Below are 23,220 nucleotides of genomic sequence, written 5' to 3'. Positions count from 1 at the left end.
GGAAAGAGGAAAAAACCCATCTGCTGTCCATGTCCATGAAGGAACATTCAAGAACTACTGGTCAGAACCTCCATCATGAAAGATTTGGGTCAGGAAAAGTCTTCTAAAGGGAAGGAGAGCAGAGCAAGTGAGCAGACTGCCAGGGTCTGAGGATCCTGTATCACAGGAGAGCCTTATGGACAGATACACAATATGCAGTGTACTTCTAAGTTCCCCTGTCTCAGAACTGGAAGATGATATCAGCCTCTTGATGTTCACACCAGCATTGCTCATTTACTAAATCTATCCCTGCTCCTACCTTGTAATACAGCTCTGCCTTTCCCAGAGCCCCACCGCAGTCTCCTTCACTGTTCCCCTTTTTCCTGCCAACCTGCCTGGTCCCAGGCTCCCGGGAGGCTGTAACACATGCTGAAAGGAGCAAGCAGCTCAGTGGAGGAGGTCAGTGGGTGATGAAGGCTCCAGTACCACCATCTGCATTACATGTGCTGCTGTGCCACAGGCTTTGGCCAGAGTCCTGCCCATGGTGAGGAACACATGAGTGGATGAAGCAGAGATGGGAGTGTAGATATGCTATCAGAACTTTTGGATTCAATTTCCCTTTTCAGCAGAATAGCTGTGTGGGGTTTTTTACATGTGTTGCTCTGAAAATGAGTTGTGCAGGACATGGCTGCAGTCAGAGACCACCTGGAGAGCACAATCCGCTTGGGGCATGCAGTTCGGCTGTGCAGGGCTGGCACAGGCAAGGGCAGGGTCTGGCTGATGGACACAGCTTCCCTCAGTTCCTCAGGGGCTGTAGGAGTCTGCTGCCCTTTGCCTTGCCCCACTGTACAAGAGCAGCCACAAAGCATTCACAGAGGAGAGAGGAATGGTCACAGGCATAATGCCTTATACCATATACCACCTAATGTATACCATATACCAGGACTCAGAGCCATTCACAGACACACTGTTAACATCAGCAGAGAGACAGGGACTGAAACACAGAGAGTCAGGGGACTGTGAGCCAAGGTGAGCCATGTCATTTGTGTAGACACCAGTGAGGAGCTCTACTGGGTACCTGTATCTGAGAGCCAGTTCTACAGCACAATCATTAAAGAGGTAATAAAGAAAATAATAGAGCATTGATTAAAATGGTTGGCAAGGCTGATTTCTCTCCATGCAGCCTCTGACTGAGCAGACTTTGGGGCTGGGGAGGAATAGGCAGCCTCCAGGCTGTGAGGCTAATGCAGAGCCATGGCTGTTTATATAACTGCAAAGCTTTTAAGAGAGACTTGGGAAAACTAGCTTGGATTCCAATGAATATTTACAATTACACTGCTCCAAAGCTGAATCCAATCACAGCACTGCAATGTGCAGGCTTTGTGCATCAAAAGAAAATGAGAGGAAAACAGGAAAGATGGAGTTGCCTTTGGAGGGACTTACAAACACAGACCTCTCTGCTTCTGGCAGAACTAAAATGCTTTATTTCTGATAGAAGCAATTTATTCTCCAGGCATTTTGCTTGATATTAGCAAGTGCCTGGCTGGTTTTTGAAGTGAGAGTCTTCAATAGAAGGTCTTTAATTCAAAATGAAAGTAAGAAATGGAGTGTTGTGGTTTGTAATTTTGATATTGTGCTAACAAACTCCAGAAAGAGGGGAGCATTACCAAAGTGGAGCTGGGGCCCCTTCCACTCCCTGTGTTCTCAGTCACCATGTTGAAGCAGGCTGGGTATTTCAACCATGCTGCTAATATGGAATTCGGCTGGTTACCATGCTGGCTGAGCATTCACTGCAGCTCAGTATTGGCCTCTTCTTTCTTGTGGTAGAAGGTATACAAAAAAATAATGGTGATGAGGAATTACCTTGATAAAAAGATGGAGGCTCTGTAACTGCTGGATCACTGCTGAGAGCAGTGTGTCACAGAATAGGAAGTGTGTGACAAAGCAGAGACACTGCCTGAAGTAACAGCACCACACAGCCGACCTTTGTCAGCTGCTGCTCTGGTGCCCTGTGCATGGCCTATACCCGTCCATCCTGCCCATCCTGCCCACAGAATCCATGTAGCCTGCACTGTATCCTACAGGACTATATATAGTCAGTGGCCTCGATGTGGTCCCACAGCACAAAACGCTACTGCTCTTAAATAATTTGAAGTACTTAAGGTATAGCCTTGCATTCCATCATGCAGACATTCTTAGCAGCACAGCAGCACAACAGCAGGTGCTTCAAAAGAACCAGATTAGGATTTACACTAAAGAACATGCAATCTATTTGCCATGGTGTCTGCTTATAAGCACACAACCTGGGAAAGCCACCTCTGAAAGTGCAAGCCCCCTCCCTCATCACAGCCCACCAGGCAGTGTGTCCCACCCTGGACAGAGGGCAGCAGGGGGCTGCTTCCAGCCTGCACTAATCCCTCCATGTGGTTTGAAGATGATGCTGTCTTCTGGTGCCTGTCACCTCGTGGATGCACAGATCTCTGCTGCTGGATGGCAGTCTGAAAGGATGCTGGTGGGAAATCCCGGGAAGTTGGTTTCTGATCTTAGTCAGTCATGCTGCTGGTGCAGAGACACGGTCCATCACACACAGGCATGGCACAGGGTGTTCCCTGCAGCTTGGCACAGGCTGGAATCGATCGCCCTCAGCAGGAACTTGCAGTCAGTATTATACTGTCTAAGAGGCTTAAAATCAACTGTGAAGTTTCAGTATAGCTACAAAAAACCTGTTTTCTGTTTCTCCACTGGTAGCTTGTTCCAGGAGGAGACAGTGCAATTTGGTGATTGACTCCTGGAGTCTGGTTGGTGCATCCACGCTGGGGTATAGAGGCCACAGATCCCGTGGGGCTTCCCAGAACTCTCTGCCAGCCTCAGCCACCTGCAGCTCAAGGGCTCCAGAAGCAGAAACAGGGTCTCGAATTCCATTAATGTGAGTGGATTTTTTTTTTTCTCCCATTAAAATGTTTAATTTATTTTTGAATGCATATGAGCCTTGGGGGTGCACCACACCCTGTGTGAAGCAGCCCAACACAGCACATGACATTCAGTATAAGATCTGGGTTTTGGTTTTTTGGTATTACCTGCTAATTTATGAGGTACTGCCAGCTCTTATGTTGAAGGGATGATGAGAAATCATACTGCAGGCAGCCTCTATTTCCTAATCTTGATACTATAATCCTCTTCAGTCTATTCTTTTCCAGTCTAAAGAGACTACCCACTTTTTCCTCACATGGAAAATGCTCTTTGTATTTGATCATCCTTGTTGGTCTTCTCTGAAACACTTCCAAATCTTTTTCTTGAGAGAGGCAGGCAGAACTGCACAAAGAAATCACAGTGCAGCTTTCACTATGAATCTGTTCATTGGCAGAACTGTGATCTGCTCTCCATTATTTTCCTAATAATTGTTAACAGTCAGTTTGCCTTTTGGGCTGCTCCTGGGCACTAAACAAATGTTTCCACAGATCCATCTCTCCATCTTCATCTGATTTTATTCTAGCACAGCCCCAAGCCCTAATTTCTGAGGCAAAACAGAGCTACAGCAGCTGAGACTACAGTGAGATCTTGTGAGAAGGATGGTGCAAATGCTCCAGACCTTCAGCAAGGTTAGGACCACCTGGCTGTGTCATACCTTGGAGACTGGGGACAGCTGCTAAAGATCTGAAAAAAATAAGTTATATAAGGTCAGCAGACCTGGCCTCTTCCAGGAAGATCTACCCTCGAGTGTCTGCCCACCTGAGGGGCTGAGTAATGCTGTGGAATGCCGATGTAGGCAGATGAATGACTGCTGGTGAGAAGTCACTGCTCTATCCAAGACCACAAATAGCATCATGTTCTTGAGATCCTCCTTTTCATTTCCTTCCTGCAGATTCCTGGGCTGAGCAGGAAGGGATTGGGCTGCCTGACCTCCTGTACCTACAGTCATGAAAATTTCACCCCCTTACTCTGAAATCAGTAACTTGTCTTACTAAGATAGCTTCAGACAGGCATTTGGCTGAGCTTGAAGACACCAAAAGATGGCAAATGTAAGACATCCTCTCTTGGCAATCAGTCCCTCCACATTAACACACATACAAAAACACACATACTGTTTTGTTTTTTCTCTCATGATTGCTATGCCAACAGGGCTAATGAAGCTTTCTATGCAGCAGCAGGTCTCAATTTTGTTTACCTTGGATTTTATCCTTTATCTTAGAATACTCCTTTCTTTTTGGCCATAGACTTAAGGTTAACCATAGAGGGAAAGAAGGGAAGGGAAGGGAAGGGAAGGGAAGGGAAGGGAAGGGAAGGGAAGGGAAGGGAAGGGAAGGGAAGGGAAGGGAAGGGAAGGGAAGGGAAGGGAAGGGAAGGGAAGGGAAGGGAAGGGAAGGGAAGGGAAGGGAAGGGAAGGGAAGGGAAGGGAAGGGAAGGGAAGGGAAGGGAAGGGAAGGGAAGGGAAGGGAAGGGAAGGGAAGGGAAGGAAGGAAGGGAAGGGAAGGGAAGGGAAGGGAAGGGAAGGGAAGGGAAGGGAAGGGAAGGGAAGGGAAGGGAAGGGAAGGGAAGGGAAAAGGGAAGGGAAGGAGAGGAAAGGGAAGGGAAGGGAAGGGAAGGGAAGGGAAGGGAAGGGAAGGGAAGGGAAGGGAAGGGAAGGGAAGGGAAGGGAAGGGAAGGGAAGGGAAGGGAAGGGAAGGGAAGGGAAGGGAAGGGAAGGGAAGGTCCTCTCTTTCAGCTTCATATCTGTATCCCCATCCCCTCCTGCCCTTTGGAGGTTCTCCTTGTGCTCCCCACCACCAGGATCTCTTTCCATTTACACAGCTCCCTCTGGTTTTTGTCTCCCCTCTGCCCCCTTGCTTTTTCTTGACCTCCCAGACAGTGCTACCATCAGTGCTAGCTCAGAAGGAGGCCCCAGAGCTGCTGATGTGGCTGTCCAGGGGCACTATCCCTCTCCCAGCAACTTAGTGACTGTAACTGCAAGAACCACCAATGCCTCATGTCCTGTGACCAGACCTGAGCAGCACTGCTTTCCTTTCATTTGCTCCTTCCATTTTCCAGCAGAATTTCTACTTCCTGCTGCTTTCCATCTCTCGGTTCCTTAGAGGAACACATCACAGCTCCTACAGATTTTGTGTATGTCCTTAACCCACAGATTCAAAAAACTGAGATGCAGTTGGCAGAAGCAGCAGTGGAAATGGTGCTGTGGTGGTGTGAATACACAGCAGCACCAGCAGCGGGCAGGAGGCAGCCCCAGGGACCACTCACTGCACACTTGCGGGGTCATTCCCGTGACCATCTGCACCTTCTCCCTGACCCCGGGGGAAGGTGTTTAAACCCAACCAGGCTAGCCCTGGGTGGCCTGTTCTGGCTGACGCTGTCTGGGCAGGAAAAGGGGATGAGGTGACCCAGTGTTTGAGCAATGGGAATGTCAGAGGTTGGTTCCCGTGCAACTAGGCTGGGTGGGCCTCCTCATGCACCAACAAACCTCAGCTATGAGGTTTCATGGGAACATGTGGTAGCTAGAGGAATAGAGCAGAGGCAAAACACTGATGTGCACCCTGGGATGTGTCAAGGCCTTTCAGCCTCCACTAGGAAGACAGCAGGGCAGAGCAGGTTCTGACCCATTATTGCTACTGTGGCTGTTTCCCCCTTCTGTTTTTCCACATCCAGTTTGTTCTCTCTCCCTTCCCTGGTGGGTGCCCTCTCCCTAGAGCTGTTGTGGTTTTTAATAAGAATTTTTCAAGTAGCTGGCCGAGACCCCTGCAAGGATAATGAGATCATTCGCACCGCAGAATGCAAAGCCCTCCAAGTGCCGATTGTTGTCGCTCCCGGTGGACTATGCCCACACCGCCTGTATTTCTATCGCTGTTGCTCATCCCAAACACGGCAGCGTGCCCCAGGCAGTACCGGGTAGGATCGGGCCGAGGTACGGCTCCCTGCCAACACGAAGGGCCGAGAATCGTCACTGGAACAGCTCAGAAATATCCTTTAAAGCTTGTTAAGATTCTACCGACGGAGTCGTTGATCTCGTTTCCCCGTTCATGAATCCCAATCCCAGTGCAAGACCTGCCAGCCCTCTGCCTGTCCCGGGTTGAGGCTGAGCTGAGGCGGGAGCACCGGGCACCCCTGCACGGGCACTCACATCACCGGGCACCCCAGCTCTGGGAACCTCGGCTCGGCAACGCCGGCTCGGGCACCCCCGACCGGGACCGCGGCAGAAACAAAGGTGCTGGGGGATGCTTGGTGGTGCCCGGCGGGTGCCCAGGCGGTGCTCGGAGACGCTCGAGACGCGCCCGGGAAAGGCTGCTCGGGGGATGGCCGGGGAGAGTGCCTGGGGATGCTCGAGGGGTGTCCTGGGGTGCCCGGCAGTGCCTGAGGGTGCTCGGGGCGGAGCCGCCCTCACGGGCAGCGCCGCGCGGGTCGAGAGCGACCCCTGCCGGGCGCGAGCGAGGCGGAGCGGAGCCTGTCAGCGCGCATGCGCGAAGCGGCCGTCCGCAGCCCCCGGCACCGCCGATCCCCCGCCCCCCCGGGCCGCTCCCGCCTCCTCCGCTCCCTCTCACCCCCGGCACCCCGAGCCCGCTCCCGCCTCCTCCGCTCCCTCTCACCCCCCGCACCCCGAGCCCGCCCCCCCCTCCTCCGCTCCCTCTCACCCCCCGCCCCCCCAGCCCGCTCCCGCCTCCTCCGCTCCCTCTCACCCCCGGCACCCCGAGCCCGCTCCCGCCTCCTCCGCTCCCTCTCACCCCCGGCACCCCGAGCCCGCTCCTGCCACCTCTCGGCCCCCGCCCACCGCTGCCACAGATTGCCCAGAGCAGCTGTGGCTGCCACATCTCTGGAGGAGTCCAAGGCCAGACTGGGACGGGGCTTGGAGCACCCTGGAAGGTAGAAGGTGTCCCTGCCCATGGCGGGGGGTGGAATGACATGAGCAGATGGGAAATCCTGGCTCAGGGTAGCAGCGATGCGGTGAAGACCTCATTGTCTCGCACCACAGGACCAGCATCTGTGTGCTTTGGGATCAGAGACTGATAGGTAGAGCTGGAAGTGAGTCCTCCAGATTTGGTTCCAAGTGGCCAGCAGTGTTAAACTTGTTCTGCCAAGAGATAACCATTTCTTTGTGTGCTGCACTCCAGTTTCATTTTGTTTGTGTCATCTCACAGACATCAGACTGGGGTGCACTTCTGCCTGCTGATCCAAGAGTCTCCTGCTGTTCCCACTTTCCTCTGGCATTCTGATATGTGACCAAATTACCTCTTGCTCTGCACTGAACCCCTCACACACCACTCGAGTTGTTCAGGCTGATGCGGTGCTCATAGCTCCTTCTGGAGCCTTTCCTAGAGCTCTGTGGTGCCCCTGCACCATAAGCACTGGTAGCACACAGGTTCCCACTGCCATGAAGGGCCACCACTGCAGCTGGACATTTGGCTGCATGAGCAGCCACCAACATATCCCACACACTACTGGGATGTGCCAGTGCAGCAGCCACTGCATGAGTTGCTTGTGCATTCATGTAAGTACAAGCAAGACCTTAAGTCATCTCTTCTTTGTCTCATCTGTGTGAAACAGGGATCACAACACTTGTTTTGCAGAGGGGTCCTGCAGTTTGGTTCATGAATATCAAGTGGTTTGAACTCCTGTGATGAAAGGTACTGGAGATGGACAAAGGGGCACTAACAGCCTAAAGCTGATAGAGGCTCAAGCAGTGGTCTCACCCAGTTGCACAATGTTTGCTAATCCAAGTGTGTAATCAGCATATGCAGGCAATGTGCTGGCTTGGGCTGTGTCACACACAGCAGCTCAGAACACTCTCACTGTGAGCTCATGCTCCCCAAGAGGGGTCATTGGCATCTGCACAGCCACCAAGGGATGGGCAATGTGCAGGGGAGGACAGAGCTGGTGGTGGCAGGATCACGAGATGGGTGTCATTGACACACAGCCATGGCACAGAGAACATGCAAACCTCCTTCCTTCCCATCCCCACTGCCCGCCAGCTCTCCTGAATGAAGTCCCAGCTTTGTTTTTCTGATTTCCATTTTGTATCCTAAAATATTCACTCCAAGTTCCGCTTGACAGACATGCCTAATCTAATCTCCATGTCTGCTTTCTAATTTTCGCAGCCAGGATAAAACAAATTGGCTGGCGTTAATTGCCTGTGCAGCGGCCTGGAGCTCTGAGCCGTGATTTACGAGCTCGGAGCAGGCGCTCTGCAACACATTTTTCTTAATTTATTTTTAATGAGTCTCTCAATTAATTTTCTTGGAAACATCTTAATGATGTTGGAGGCGGGTGTTAATGAGGTTTGTAGCAGCACCTCATTTTGCATATTTTAAAGTACTGAATGGCATGAAGCAAACTCCTGGTCCTAAAACAGAAAAAAACCCTAAGACTGGAGAGGAGTCCTGGGCTGACATTACTGCTCTGGCTTGAGGCTGAGGCACTGCATGGGTTAGTTGGTGACTGTGAACATTGTGAGGCTGAAGTTGGTTGAGCCCACAGGGATGGCAGGACCCTGGCAACATGGGGGAGGGCTGAGGGGCCGCGCTGGGTCATGGTTGGTGGCCAGATGCTTCTTAACAGATGGAATGAAAGCCTGGAAACAGAACCTGGGCACTGAGACCCTCATGCTGGCATGCCCCATGTTGTGGGCACCCCATTCCCTGCACACCCCCAGAAAGACCTTTAGGCAGGAGCTCTCCAAGACACAGACTGGGCTGCCTGGGGCTGATGGCTGTGGGGTGCTCTGGGGTGTCTGCCAGCCTGTGGGGTCACTGGTAATTGCTGATGCATGTGCCAGCAAGAGGCAGCAGCTGGATTGCCTTTGTTTTCTCCCAGCATGTCAGTCTTCATTAAACTGGAGGGGAATGAAAAGAATGAAAAAGGATTCACTTTTGTCCCAGCCTGAACACAGCAGCTGTTTAATTTCAATTAAGGTGGCCCTGAAAAGAGTAACATTGCGGTAGTAATTAAAGTGAGACAACTCCCACCCCCAGGACTGTGCTCACACAGCAGAGGGGCCAGTTTTACACCCCCCACCCCACTCCCCCATCCTCCCAGCACCAGCTGAGTATGGGCAGGCAGCTGTAGGTCAGGGCTGTGGGGCTGCCCCACATGCTCACAAGGAGCTGGAGCAGTGTTGAGCCCTTCAAGGCAAGCTGCAGCTCAGCATGGTGTGGCACATCTGTGGTACAGAGCAGCATTGCCTGTGACACCATGCAACACAGCATGGCAGAGCACACATGGCATGAGGCTTTGTCCCATAAAGGCTCTGTGTGCTGTGGATGCTCTGTGCCCTGGCTTTTGCTGCCTGAACAAGACTGAAGTCAGCAGGGAAATGCTATTTCCACGCAGTGACAGAAATGGGGCAAATTCAATTGTGTTGTGGAAGCAGGGGGTTCAGCAGCCCTGCTCACAGGACTGTTGGTGCTGTGCCTGCTCCCATCGCCCATGACTGTGACCCGCTGGTGGAGCAGGTCGTCATGGAAACTGATGATTTCTGCTATGGTACATCTGCGTTCACCTTCTGGGCCCAGTTCAGCCTTGGAAATTTCCAGTTAAAACACCTGTGAGACTGCACTGAGCGTTGGCAAGGGATCACACACAGCCCAGGGAGTCCCAAGCCACCTGCACAGGTCAGCGGCAGGTCTGTGCTCACACCATCACTGTGCATCCTCAGTCAAGGCACCACTGGCTCCCAGAGACCCGTGTCACTGAGGGCTGGCTCCAGGCAGTGGGACAACCAGACACATGCACTCTCAGCCTCTCCTGTCCACACTCGGCCTCCCCTGTTCACTCTCAGCCTCTCCTGTCCACACTCGGCCTCCCCTGTTCACTCTCAGCCTCTCCTGTCCACACTCAGCCTCGCCTGGACACATTCAACCTCCCCAAGGGCCCGTAGCCCGTGGCCCTATCAGGATGTGCCCCTGCAGCGGGTCCCCAAAGCCCTTTCCGTTGTGTGGGTGGCAGACTGCAGGGCACAGCCCTGAGTACAGCACTGCTGCTATCCCCACTGTCACCTGGCCCTGGCTACAGCCCAGCCCTGATATAGGGGTGCTGCCATGTTCTGGACCAGTTCTGAGGATGATGCCCAGGACCTGGTGATGTCATAGTGGCACATTGGGTAGTGTCACACAGCAATGCCAGGGATACAGGATTGTGAGGAGCATGGCACAGGTAGGCAGCAGTGAGGACTGTGGGCAGCAGTAGGACCAGGTGCTGCTGAGGAGAGGGCCACAGCCTCACACAGCTCTGCCCTGCTTTTACAGGAGCCCCAGGCTAGGCCTCTCCTGCTGGCATCAGGTGCTCCTCAGACAGGGAGTGGCAGTGCCAACGCCATGGGACGGTGGGGCTGCCCCAGGCAGGGCTGAGTGACATCTGTGGGACTAAGGGTTGTCTGAGGCTGTGGGAGTTTATGGTACTTCCAACAGTGAGAGAATGGCCAAAATTTGGCACATCCAGGGAGGTTCTTGCACCTCAGGATCAGCCTGAAGGCTCCTGTAGAGGTCTGCCAGGGGCGAAGGAGACAACACCAGAGCTGACCAGCTCCATCTAGCAGCTTCAGCAGGAGACAGACACCTGGCAGCCCAAGGTGAGCCATGCCAACCATATACTCAACCCAGGCACTGGTTGCGTAGCCACAGATTGGTGGCCAGGTGGTACAGGAGGCCCTGGCCAGCCCTTACCTGCACCACCAGATACCTCTTCTCCAGGGCTGGGGAGAGCACAAGGGGCTCAGGCATATCCAGTCCTGCCGTGGCTGCACCAGTCCCACTGCCATCATTTCCCACATGCTACCATCATGTACCTACATGTCATGTGGTACATGCTCCTTCCCACAGTGGCCACAGTTCACTGCAGCATGGAGGGCCAGTGGTTGCCAGGGGCTCGGCTATTTGTGAGCCCATAGGAACTGTCAGAACATGCACACACATGTAGCAGTGCTGCTTGGTGGGGAAAGGCGGCACCCACCTGTTGGCAACGCGGTCCATTGCTGCTCTGCACAGAACTAGGACTGCCAGCATTGTGCAGCCCCAGTGCCTGCCCAGACAGGAGCTGCAAGATGGGCTACAGCGGTGAGCTGGACTGATGCTGCTCATGCTATGTCCTTAGGGCCAAAGGCAAACATTGGTGCTGGAGCCACAGCATGGGGAGCCCAGAGCAGGGCTGCCAGGACATGCAGCAGGAAGACCTGGATCCAGCTCAGGTGCTGGTCACAATACAGGCATTGCAGCTGGACCTGGACTTCTGCAGGGGCACAAACCACAAACAACTGGTCCAGCTGCAGGAGCAGGAGTGTGCAGTGGAGCAGGAGCACCAGGACTTGGTCATTCTGATGCAGCAGTTCCAGGCACTGATGGGCAAGGTACCAGTGCTGGGCACAGCAGCCACAGACCAAGCTGTGTATATCCCCCAGTGCCACTGCCACAGGCCAGGCATCATGCCTGCCCCACAGCCTGTGCAAACACCTGGTGACCCCCCAGGGGAGGGTAGAGAACATCCTGCCAGCCACATGTGGCTCTAGCACCACCTACACAGAGCAGCCTAGCCACAAGGCAAGTCTGGCTGGAACAGCCCAGTCCACCCAGATGAGCAGAGCTGGAAGAATGCAGACTCTAACACCCCCACTGACACCCTGGGCACTGTCCCAGGGCTGGTGGCAGCAGCCCACAACCTTGCCAATGAGCTGGGATCTCCACTCTCCCTCTGCCCGTGCTCTGCCACTGGTAAGGAACCACAGGGATGGCTCTCCAGGGCTGCTGGGTGTCCAAGAGATACTGCCACAACAGGGAGGGCACTGTGGGGACAGCACAGAGAGGGCCAGAAGCCAGCAGCTGTCCTGGCTCCCACCTGGTGCAGGCCATGTTCCTCTGTCACAGGCCCTGCCCAACAGCCCACTGTCCATGAGTTGTCCTAAAAAGGCTCCTTCTGCAGCCTCAGCTGTACACAGCAGGGGCACAGGGTGATCCCACACCCTGCTGGGTATTCACAGGTCAGTGGTACACCCCTCCACCTGAAGGACCAGGCAGTGCAGACAGAGATCACCTCCTACTTGGCTGTCCACAGTGATTTTGACAACAGCCACGATATCCCACAGGAGAACAGAGAGCTGCTCAAGCAGGTCAGTGCCAGCAGCCCCCCAGCCACTACACCAGGCCTAGGGGTGAGCAGCCAGAGGGACACAGGAGCCATGACAACCACACTGCAGGGCTGACCCCTGCTCCACTTCCCCAGGAAGCTCTGGGACAAGGTGGGAGGCAACAATGCCAGCCTGCCCCCACCACCTCACACAGCCAGGTACTGGCCAGCCCTCAGTGTCCTGCTGCACACAGAGAGGCAGCTGTGCCTGTGCTCAGGGAAGGGCATACAGCACAAGGCCAACCCACTGACCACTGCCTTCTCTGCAGCTGCAGGCACAGGAGCAGAGTCAGGGCCTGCAGCACAGCCCAGCCCAGCTGCAGGAGCAGCTGGGAGCCACCCAGGCCCAGGAGAAGCAGAGTCTGCAGCAGCTGAGCAGAGCCAAAGAGGCCATCCAAGGCCTACACCAAAAAGTGGCAGAGCTGCAGCAACAGGTGAGGGCAAGGTAGGACAGGACAGGGATGAAGCCTCAGTCCCAGACCCCTCTCCTGCATCCAGGAGAGGCTCAGCCATGGCCAACCACCCTCCCTGCCCCACAGCTTTGCTGGCAGGTGCAGGACATGGAGAACCTCCAGGCAGAGCTGGCCCAAGTCCGGCAAGAGAGCACCAAGCAGGCAGAAAAGATTGCAGCCTACAAGATACACAGGCAAAAGCTTCATCAGGAGCTGAGGAAAATGCAGAGCTTCAAGAAGCAGAGCAAACAGGAGGTAAGGATGTCTCAAGTCTTCCTGTAAAAAAACCAGCAATTTGTGCTCAGCCTGTCTCTCTCACTGTGCCATGGGCAGACCTACTCTCTCCAGGAGAGGCTGCAGCAGCTGAGCAGCCTAGTCCAACACTGGCAGCAGCTACACCTGGACAGTGAACGAACTCTGGCTCTGCGAGAAGAGGAGCTGGTTGTCTGCAAGGTGGAGCTGGCTTTCCTTAAGGAAGAGCTCAACAAGGTGACAGAGCAGGTGCAGGACACAAACAGGCATTCAAGGCACACTAGACAAGATGCAGGAGGAGAACCCGTACCTAATGTTCAGAACACCTAAGCAATCACACAAGTGTGAGCAGCTGAAAAAGTGAGCAGAATTCCTGACACAGCCTGGCATGAAACAATGCTGGGACGATGGTCCCAGGTGTGCAGGGACAGCTGGGCACCAGCTGCCTGTCCAGGGCATGGGCTGTGGGAGAACTGCCTTTGCAGGAATATGGGCCGGGCTTGAAACAGGGACAGGCTGTATTTGTCCTCCAGGTCTCTTTAATTTTGTGCCCTGTTCCAAGTTCTACAGGGCAACATCCTGACAGCACCAGCCCTGCATGATTCTGCAGAGCTACCTCCACCCAACACCCACCTCCAGGACAAGAAGCAGTGTGAAACAAAGCAAAGATTAGACAGACAACCTTTAAACAAATAAAATTCTTTCTGTTCTGTAGCAAAATTAGTGCCAAACAGGCACTAAAATTAAAGCCTTTCAGGGCCACAAGTTGTAAAGATCTCAGAATACACTGATCAGGGTATCTGGGCACTACCTTAAGCCTCAAAGCAACAGGTTGTGCCTTCTTAGAGACCAAAGCGGGCTGGGGTGCGTCGTGGTGTCAGGGGCTCTCCCTGCTCCTTTCGCCCAGGGGTATAGATTTTAGTAGATCTGTCAAAGAGGACAAGGGCAATTAATGGAAAATGCAACCTCTTCCTGCACCAGAACTCCCACAGGGAAGCTGGGATCCTTCACACAGGCAAGCCATGGGCAGGCAGGGCTATCACACACCTTGCACTGCCCAGTGGGTTACGGCGCTCCTGCTCCTCCCGGCGGGCACGCAGCTGCTCCTCTGCCAAAGCCATTTCCTCCTCCATGGCAGACACTTCCTCCTTGGCACGGCGGCGGTTCTCCTGGAGCAAGGCAGAAGCAGATTAGACTCCCTGCAGGCCCACAAGCTTGCTCCCTTCAAGTCAAAACACACACATACAGCAGCAGAATGCAGAGGGCCTGCAGTTTGCCAGCTCATCCAGGACAGAATACTTACCTGGCGTGACTTGCCAGCATGTTTGATACTGTAGAACATGGGGCCCAGCTCTGCCAGCCACTCTCCATCCACAGCAGTAACACACTGCATGTACTCCTGCAGGGACAGAAGGACCAGGATAGCACGATGGCATCCTTGGGGCCTGGGCACCATTCGCAGAGCCATAGCAGCTCCCTTCCTCCCCGAGTCGCTGATAGCACTTCTCAGGCTGGGACCATACCCCTTCTAGACAATTCCTCCTGGCCTCAGAAGCTGCTATGGGTTGGATGAGACCACAAGGAGGATCAAACATATCCCACAGACGCCAGAGAAGAATAATGGGGGAAGGGACAGACAGATGACACAGACATGCCTAACTGGTATAGATAGGAAAGGCTGATATCTGGCACTCAGACAGATCTCAGTCTCACAGTAAAGTCCTCCCATCTCCCTTGGAGCACTCATCGCCCTTTCTGCTAGCCCTCAGCTTAAGCTCACCTTGGTAGTCATAACCAATTCATGGTACACAATGTAGTCTGGTGTGTAACCCATGCCAAACAGAGAGCTTGTGGGGTGCAGGTGACAGGGCATGCCTGTGCGGATGTTCACATACTCCCCAATGCCCTGCAAAGACAAGTGTCTTTAGTCCACCTGTTCCCAGGCAGGGCCTTGCAGCTCCCAGGCAGCTCAGACACCTCTCACCTTCAGCTTTGCAGCCTGATGAAAATATGCAGCACAGATGCACTTCCTGACAACATCCCAGTCTGTACCACAGGATGCCAGGCTCATTCGCTGCTGCACCATAATGTCCTTGAGCTGGGCACGCACCTCCCGCACCTGCAAAGGTGTGTGCTGCTCAGATCCCTCTTCTGCATAAGACTGTCTCCCCCAGCCTTATGGCCACAGCCTCACCTTCCGCATGGCCTTGGCATGGATGAAGTGCTGATTGCACCACAGGGTAGAATAGCTGTTGTTTTTCCACTGCAAGTAAACATTCAGGTAAGTCAAGTGATCGCTCTCTGGAACAGCAAATTTCTCCCGCACTTGGTCACTCTCCTCCTCTCGACCCTGAAGGGTAAGCAAAGAACATGGGTTAGTCAAAGTGCAGGGAAGGGCCCTGAGCTGCTGGAACAGCAGCATCTTGTACCTTAGGCCGGTAAAAGATGGCAGGCACAGACAACATGGAGACAACGAGCAAGATCTCAGAGCTGCAACCCATGTCACAGGAGACAATGAGCATTTTGGAGAGTGCAGGGTCCAGTGGGAACTCCACCATGAGACGTCCTGTAGAGGTCAGACCACCTGTAGGAACAGAACAGGAATCACTGATCAGCAGCTGAGCAGGCCCCAGTTCCATGGGCTAGCAGCATACCCCAGCAGGCAATACCTGTGTTATCCAGGGCCCCCAGGATCCACAGCTGGTACATGGAGTTCAGCATATTGTCCTCAGGGGGGGGATCCATGAAGTGGAACTGCAACAGGTCCTGCACACCCAGGGACTTGAGCAAGAGCACTACATTGGCAAGGTTGGTGCGCTGGATCTCAGGCACCGTGGTTGTCAGCAGCTCATTCTTGTAGGCACTCTGGGTGTAGAGCCTAGGAAGAGATGCCAAGAGCAGGCTCCTGATCCAGCCACTGTGTTCCTTACAGACTTGCCAGCCTCTGCCCAGCCCCGCCCAGCATGGCACAGGGCAGCAACCCTGCACCCAGCACCAGGACACTTGTAGTCCAGTCAAACTGTGGTCACCCCAGCACACTGGGGTGTTTGGGTTGCAGCACAGCACATGACCAAGCACAGCCCTTCCTTACAGCAAAGCCTGGGAAAGGCCTTTGGCTTCGCTCTTATCCTGATGGTATCAAGGGCAGACCAGCCACAAATGAAGATGAGCATATGAAAATGAGCAAATGAAGAAAGAAGTGGAGCATATCCTTTTCTCTGCAGAAGCACTGGGTCCAAAGAAGGCCTTCAGGCCTGCCTACTGCCCACATCCCCCCAAAGTTCAAGATAATGAACAGCTCAAGTGAGAAAAAAAATATACATAACCCGATGCCAAGCTGAGGATACAACAGGAACACGAACACCAGTGACGTGCCTACCTGAAACAGTGGCCTGGGCCTGTGCGGCCAGCTCGGCCAGCCCTCTGATTGGCATTGGCCTGACTGATGGGGTATATCTGCAGCGCATCCATGCCTATACGGGGGTTGAAAACCTTCAGGGCACAAGAAGGCACAAATAAGAGGAAGGCTAGATCATGACCTCAGAACTCCCTCAACCTACCCCAGAAATCAGAGACAGTACAGAAAACCCTGGCTCACCTTCAATTTGCAGTAGCCAGAGTCAATCACAAACATGATACCATCCACTGTCAGTGAGGTCTCTGCTATGTTAGTGGCAACGATGCACTTCCTGACCCCATCAGGAGCCTGCAAGCACACTACTCATCAGTCACATCCCTGGGCATAGCTCTGCTCCACTGAGGAGTGCAGAGCAGCAGAGGGACAGGGGTGACTCGGGAAGTGGGGTGGGGTATATGCTTTCTCCCACCCTCCACATGCAATACCGAGGTATATCTACACCTCTCACTCCTGCTCTGTGCTGTCTCCTGCTCCAGTTTTCCCTGTCCCCACCCTAATCACAAAGCACATATCAGCACCTTCTGAAAGATCTTGGCCTGCAAGTCTGAGGGCAACTGAGAGTAGATTGGCAGTACAGCAAGAGCAGGCGCCTTCTCCAGCTCTTCAAGGTGCTCCACAATTTGCTCTGAGGTCACCTAGACACAAAGAGGGGTGAAAACATCAGACTGAAACAAGCGGGTAGGATAGTGCCTGTCCTTCCAACTCACCTCAATATCTTCCTGGCCAGGCATGAAAACGAGGATGTCTCCAGGAGCACCAGACAAGTGGACCTGCAAGGCTTGTTTCACTGCAGCCTCCACATAATCCTCCTGTGGGGTCTGAACAACACAGCTCAGGTTAATCTGGACCAGTATCCTTACATGCCCCGTCCTGTGTGCAAGACTATAGCACACCACAGCCACTCCTACCCTGTGTATCCCCCTCAGAGTACTGCACACCTAGGTCACAACCCCCTCCTACCAACAGAATTTCCATCCACAATCTTAACTATACCTTGCTGAAAAGAATATCCACGGGGAAAGTACGCCCAGGAATGTGGAAAATGGGAACGTTCCCGAAGAAGGAGGCAAACTTATCTGCATCCATGGTGGCTGAAGTGACAACAAGCTTCAGATCCGAGCGTCGGGCGACCACCTAGGAAGCAGATGAAAGGAACAATATGGAAGGTGAATTCATGCATGGCTGTCGGCTGCTTTCATTCTTACTAGGACAATGGCACAGGACAGAGCTTCTGTTGTACTCGAGGCAAACCTGCCAACCTCAGTCCAGGAAACCTTAATCCAGCAAAGACCTCTGTGTCGGCAGTTCTGACATTCAGCCAGCAAGATCTGGTAGCATTACAAGAGAGTTAACCCCCCCAGAACCAAGGACCAGGGTGCTGGAGCAGTCAAGCACGGACAGATGTGGCAGTTCTGCTTCCCTCCCCTAGTCCTGGCAGAGAAGGGCTGTCCCAGATGACATGCCCCACGCTGCTGTCCTCTAGCCCAGGATCACACACACCTCCCGAAGCAGCCCAAATAGCACATCGGTGTTGAGCGAGCGCTCATGTGCCTCGTCCATGATGATAGCACTGTAGTTGTCCAGGTCAGCCTCCCGCAGCGACTCACGGAGCAGGATCCCATCCGTCATGTACTTGATCACTGTGCTCTCAGACGTGCAGTCCTCAAAGCGGATGGCATAGCCTACCTGGGAGGGCGGAGACACCAGAAGTCTTCCAACAGTCCTGTGCACCCACTGTCATTGGGTGGCACCCCTGCACTCCCCAGCAGACTCACCTCCTCCCCCAGACGCACCCCCATCTCCTCACTGACCCGCTTGGCCACCGACATGGCAGCCACTCTGCGGGGCTGTGTGCAGCCGATCATGCCATAATCAGTGTAGCCATCCTCATGGAGATACTGTGTCAGCTGAGTTGTCTTTCCGCTCCCCGTCTCCCCCACCACGATCACAATGCTGTTGTCTCTGAGGAAAAGAAAAAGGTATTCTTCATACACCTTGAAAGAAGGGCTTTTGTGTTATCTAGCTAAGTATCATCCTACTCAGGCAGGACAGCTGAGCAAACACAAAGCGATGGGGTTGTTTCCTAAGACTACAGCTTCCCAATGATTCTACATGATTCATAATTCTACAATTCCTCAACTGAGTTCCTAAACACAGGCCAATGCCCTGGGGATGCCCTGGCAGCTATACCTGAGGATGGAGAGCAGTTCCTGCTGTACAGCAAAGATGGGTAGATATTGTCTCTGCTCCAGGATCGATTTCTTCTTGGCAAACTCACTGCTGGCTTCACTTTTTTCTTTCATGTGTTCAGCAAACTTCTGCTCTGTTCTAAGGAAACACCGCAAGTCCTGAAGCTGCCTCTCCACACACTTTGCTATGCCCGTACCCCCTATTACCAGCTGAGCAGACTAATTCAGACCAAGCCCCTACTTGTAATCCACTTTTCCATCTTCTGTTGCCATTTCATCCTTCTCCTCCTCTTTCTTGATCCCCATAATGTCCCCCAGTTTGGTGCCTGCCAGCTCCCAGTGCTTGTGCTGAGCCTGGAAGGAGAGAGAACAGCATAACTTTGCCACAGCAATCACGGACAAAATTCCTCCCCAGTTCTACTCCTAAGACTAGGAAAAGGATATTAGCACCACAATTCCTCAATGCAGAATGCACACTCCATTCCTACATCAGGTTCCCTTCTTCCAAATGAACTGAAGCAGAGTTTTAAGACACTGGGATGGATACAGAGACCTTGGGCGAAGCATTACCAACTGCCTCCCAAGAAAATAGTTCCAGCTGCTGACCCTTCCATTAAATTTGAACTTAAACCTACACAGATATGAACCAGATATAATCTTCCTAATCTTCCTGCCCTTGCCAAGAGCTCACTTGGCACACAGAGGTGGGCTTTCCTCCCACCTCTGCTCTCAGTTTAGCTACCACCACCATTCCATCATAGTGTAAGTAGGTCAAGTCCAGGCCAGTTTCAATGTACAAGAAACACACCTGTACTTACAGCTATTACGTGAGCTTTAGAGAAAGCCCCTAGAAAACACCCCCAAAAACCAACCTGCTACCTTACCCCATACTCTTCTCCTCCTCAGACCTCTTTTGCTGAGACATGAGAAGGTACATCCTGCTGCCATACTGCCTGCTCCCAGTCCCTAAGCTACCTGGCATTCTTCCACCTGCTTCCTTCTCCCATAATCCAAATGTCCAAATCCACAGTGATTCATGTCCCAAGGCAGCACCCAAGAAAACCACACCACAGAAGCTGCCATGAGGCAATGCAGTAAGCTGGGCTGCCAGGATGTCTTAGATCCCAGGTCACAACAATATGAACTCCTTATCATCACTGTTGCCAAAGCCTGAATCCCGCAGGTTCCAAATAAGGCTATGAGGAACTACATAATGTGTACACTGAGCAGTAAACCAAGTGATGACAGCGTACCCTCTTACGCTCCTTTTGCTCCCTGTGCTTGCGCACCAGCTGGCTGCCTTTCCGAGCTATGATGGCCAAATCCGAGGTGGCATCCTTCACAGGGATCACTGGCTCTGGCTGGAGGAAAAAAGGCATTGCTTTACTAAAAAGGCCTCAAATGTACAGGGCTCCTTGCCATCAGTGCCTTCAGCCACAGTCTCTACCTGCTTGGTGAAGACAATCCTTCCATCTAGGAAAGGGGGCACTAGATTGTGCACCAACAAATGCACTTTAGCTGAGTTATCCTCCTCAAAATCTTCATCCACTTCAATCCGATGGACCACACCACTGGTCAGCATGCGATTTGTCTCCCAGCGTTCATTATCCTGCAGCAAATGTATTGGAAACACAATGAAGCCCCACAGAAAGTCAGAGAACACACCAGAACATCCAGCAGAAGGAAGCAGTAATTGGAAGCAGCAGAGTACAGGAAACATCGCATGTGAAGCACATGGTCAACAGGACTACCTCCAAGGAAAGGGAGGACAGACATCGCCTTCAAGGTACTCAATACATCAGGAAGCCTGGACACAGTCCTGCTCACATAAAGAGAGCAGCTGCCCCCACTGGGACAACAGTGGACTGCCCCAGTAGTGTACCTCACACTCAGAACAGCAGGAGCATGGTCCTCTGCATTCCTGCCCTGAACACTGCAATCCACCAGCCACTCCAACATGGGAATTCTGCCCATGCAGGAGTTGCAGGGCTGGATTTTCCAAGGAAACTCAACCACTTTCCCTGTGAGAACTCCTTCAGCTTGGCCCAAGAGTATCCTTCTACACCTGTGAGCAAGGGCTCACTCAACAAGTGGATCTTTCAAGAGGCAGCAAACCCCATGTGTTCAGAGCAGCCAATCCTGTGTCTTGGTCTTACCTCATTGATCTGTCGGCGCTGTGCCGAGATCCGCTTCTGCCTCTGCTTGTGCAAATGCTGCTCACGCTTCTTCACATACTCCTCAGAGGAGTAAGCCAAAGGGTTGTGAAACTCATCGTAGCCCTCATCCATCATGTACCAGTCCCGGTCAGCTTGCTGGGAAGGGAGAGGTGCAGCACTGAGTACTGGCCATCCTCCACAGCCTCGTGGCCCCAAGCCCCTGGCCTGTCCCAGATTCTCACCCGCTGGTCATCCTCCCATTGCTGCCGCTCCTCTTCCGTCTCAAAGGCGATGCCCTCCTCCCCTTCTGTGCGCCGCCCTGGGGTAAGCCAGACGGTCCACAATGTTCCCAGGGAAGCCCCAACTCTGTGCCACAAAAAAGGGCATTCCACACTACCCACCCCAGGCAGCTCAGCCCAGATTCCTCACCTCTCCCTCGAGACAGGCGTGGTGTGGCTCCCAGGTGCCTCCGGTCATCAGCCCATTCATTGTATTTGTATGATGGGGTTGGCAATGGCGTCTTATCAGAGTACCGGCTCCTCACAGACCTGAAAACACAGCAGATGGGAGGAACTGGTGCCCACAGCCAGACCCTTCTCATACATACAAAGTACCCTTTGTGCAGCTCCACAGCTCACAGCACAGCCTCAGGCACTGGGTACCTGTCCCGCTCCCGCCGGTCCGTGTCCCGCAGTGATGACGGTCGGTGGCTACGCTCTGAGTCTCGACAGGAAGGTGTGGGAGACGGAGATTCCCACTGCGAGCGATGGGCACTGCTGTAGCCACCATCATCCTCCTCCCAGCTGGAGCGAGATGGTGTGGCTGCATCTGGCAGAAGAGATGGGGTTTGACATCTTTTGTTCAAACAGCGCCCCTGGGCACCTGGAACCACCTAACATCTTCTAAGCAAGGAGCATGGAGAGAGGGTACCCATTGACCCTCCCTTTAAGAGAAGGGACTGATCCAAATGATTCCAAGGAATTTCCACAGGATCATATTTTTACATCACAGACACAGAACAGACCCCACCATGCAGAGATCTGCCAGAGTTTCAAACACAGACAGCTGGCTCATTGCTCCCAGACTCAAGTTGAGCTGGGAGTTTTATGCTTGCCTTAACCACAAACATTACAATGTACAAGCTTTTCTACCATCCCCGTCCTGCATAAACAGCAGGAAGCATAAAAAAACTCCAAGCTCCTCCCTGTTAGGTCTCACACAAGAGCTCTACCAGGTCCCACTCCCACCTTTGGGCCGATGCCGGGGGCTCTCAGGTTCACTCCTCCTGCCACTCCGCTCTGATGAGCCATCCCTCTCTGATCTGCTGTGATGACTCCTGTCCCGCTCCACTGCAAAAACAAAATAGGATCAGGTGCCTATTGCACAAACTGGCTTCCCAAGTCTGCTACAAAAATCACCATAAACATTATTAAAGACTACAAACAGGGCAAAGGACAAGCCCAGACCCACACCAAGAAGCACCACAAAGGTCTCTGAGCAATTACCACGGTCTCGTTTACGATCGTGGTCCCGATCCCTACTGCGTTCCTTCTTCCGGTCCTTCTCCTCCTTGGAGGAGGCAAAGACTCCGTGTTCCCGACGCTCCCTCTCTCGCTGCCGGCTGCGTTCCAAGAACTCTTCGCTGACACCCCCTGTGTAGGAAGGGGTCTCCACGTGGACAGAGCGGTAATGTCTGGGCGAGCAGAGCAGAGAGAAGAAATGCTCAGAGGTGCTGAGCAACAGCTGCCCTTCGGCTGGTCTCGTACAGCTCCTGTTGCAACCTCTGCCATAATACTCCGCAGTCCCCGCACTCTCCCTCTCTCCGCACCGGAGGCTGCGGCCCCGCCTGTGCTCACCCTGCGCTCCCTACCCGGCTGGACGCGGCCACCACCGGCACCAACCCCTTGCAAACGCCACCTGTTCCTGCGAGCTCTGCGGTTGCTCCGGTCCGCCTCGTCCTCTTCCTCTTCCTCGTCCTCGGCGCTGCCTGCCTCGTCACGACCCTCTTCCCAGTCCTTATAGGATGCGGTACGGGATCGCTTCCCCCCGACCGCCTCCTCCTGGCGCTCCCGCCGCTTCTGCGCCGCCAGCACGTCCAGTCCCAGCAGGGAGACGCGCGGGGCCGGGGCCTTGAAGACGTGCTGCTCGGCGCCCCGCGTCCGCAGTACCAGCCCGCCCGCCTCGCCGCTCGGGCTCGTCCCCGACAGCCGATGCAGTGAATCTTCGCTCGCCGCAGCCATCGTGGCCGCAGCGCCGCGCGGGCCTCGCAGTTCCCTCAGCGACCGTAACTCCGCTCCCGGAGCGCCGCCATAGCCGCCCCAGAGTTCTCGGCGGGAGGAGCCCCTCTAGGCAAGTGCACCATAGACACGGTGGCCAGAGCCTATGGGAGAACCGCCACCATAGAGTCGCAACGTCGCTAGACAAGCCGCGCTCCCTGCCGGGGCGGACTTCCGGCGCACGCAATCTCCGCACGGTCAGCTGGGCGCGGGGCGGAGTCAGGGGGGGAGGGAGCGCGAAGCCAGCGCCGTGTGGGGAAACAAACAGCCGCGGGGCCAGCGCCGTGTGGGGAAACACCCGCGGGGCCAGCGCCGTGTGGGGAAACAAACACCCGCGGGGCCAGCGCCGTGTGGGGAAACAAACACCCGCGGGGCCAGCGCCGTGTGGGGAAACCCGCGGGGCAG

The 23,220-nt window shown here is 54.0% G+C and overlaps 2 protein-coding genes across 2 annotated transcripts in view; one reads left to right on the top strand and one right to left on the bottom strand.

The window, feature by feature from the left end:
- Positions 1-13,449, top strand: part of PMFBP1 (polyamine modulated factor 1 binding protein 1) — an 86,851-nt gene extending 73,402 nt beyond the window's left edge. The window contains 9 exon segments of the mRNA XM_088062424.1: positions 10,365-10,525; positions 11,047-11,103; positions 11,105-11,299; positions 11,927-12,055; positions 12,342-12,506; positions 12,624-13,042; positions 13,145-13,175; positions 13,178-13,294; positions 13,297-13,449. Of these exon segments, the coding sequence (XP_087918550.1) occupies positions 10,365-10,525; positions 11,047-11,103; positions 11,105-11,299; positions 11,927-12,055; positions 12,342-12,506; positions 12,624-13,042; positions 13,145-13,175; positions 13,178-13,294; positions 13,297-13,449 (1,427 nt within the window).
- Positions 13,450-13,459: 10 nt separating this feature from the next.
- DHX38 (DEAH-box helicase 38) lies at positions 13,460-22,994 on the bottom strand. Its single transcript, XM_005531910.3, has 26 exons — positions 22,457-22,994; positions 22,045-22,232; positions 21,787-21,888; positions 21,202-21,367; positions 20,969-21,087; positions 20,782-20,858; positions 20,540-20,695; positions 19,831-19,992; positions 19,637-19,744; positions 18,625-18,737; positions 18,385-18,522; positions 17,970-18,156; positions 17,695-17,880; positions 17,188-17,328; positions 16,902-17,012; positions 16,713-16,829; positions 16,375-16,482; positions 16,156-16,268; positions 15,446-15,654; positions 15,206-15,360; positions 14,971-15,126; positions 14,761-14,895; positions 14,557-14,682; positions 14,080-14,175; positions 13,824-13,945; positions 13,460-13,703 (listed from the first exon to the last, which is right to left on the bottom strand). Exons 1-26 carry the CDS (start codon positions 22,777-22,779, stop codon positions 13,619-13,621), a joined length of 3,699 nt encoding a protein of 1,232 aa, XP_005531967.2. The 5' UTR covers positions 22,780-22,994; the 3' UTR covers positions 13,460-13,618.
- Positions 22,995-23,220: the final 226 nt, after the last annotated feature.

The sequence above is a fragment of the Pseudopodoces humilis genome, chromosome 14 (genome assembly GCF_049639895.1).
Source record: "Pseudopodoces humilis isolate 2021_Gansu_Grassland_sample_001 chromosome 14, ASM4963989v1, whole genome shotgun sequence".
Classification (NCBI taxonomy): Eukaryota; Metazoa; Chordata; class Aves; order Passeriformes; family Paridae; genus Pseudopodoces; species Pseudopodoces humilis.
The sequence above is the reverse complement of the archived record's forward strand: the minus strand, read 5'-3'. Positions and strand labels throughout refer to the sequence as shown.

Excerpts from the sequence above, each read along its gene's own strand:
- DHX38 (XM_005531910.3), bottom strand. The coding sequence starts at position 22,779 with ATGGCTGCGGCGAGCGAAGATTCACTGCATCGGCTGTCGGGGACGAGC. Across the intron at positions 17,881-17,969 it reads GGGTGCGTCTGGGGGAGGAG|GTAGGCTATGCCATCCGCTT; the intron begins GTGAGTCTGCTG and ends CCGCCCTCCCAG. Across the intron at positions 16,483-16,712 it reads AGGCCAAGATCTTTCAGAAG|GCTCCTGATGGGGTCAGGAA; the intron begins GTGCTGATATGT and ends GTGTGCTTGCAG.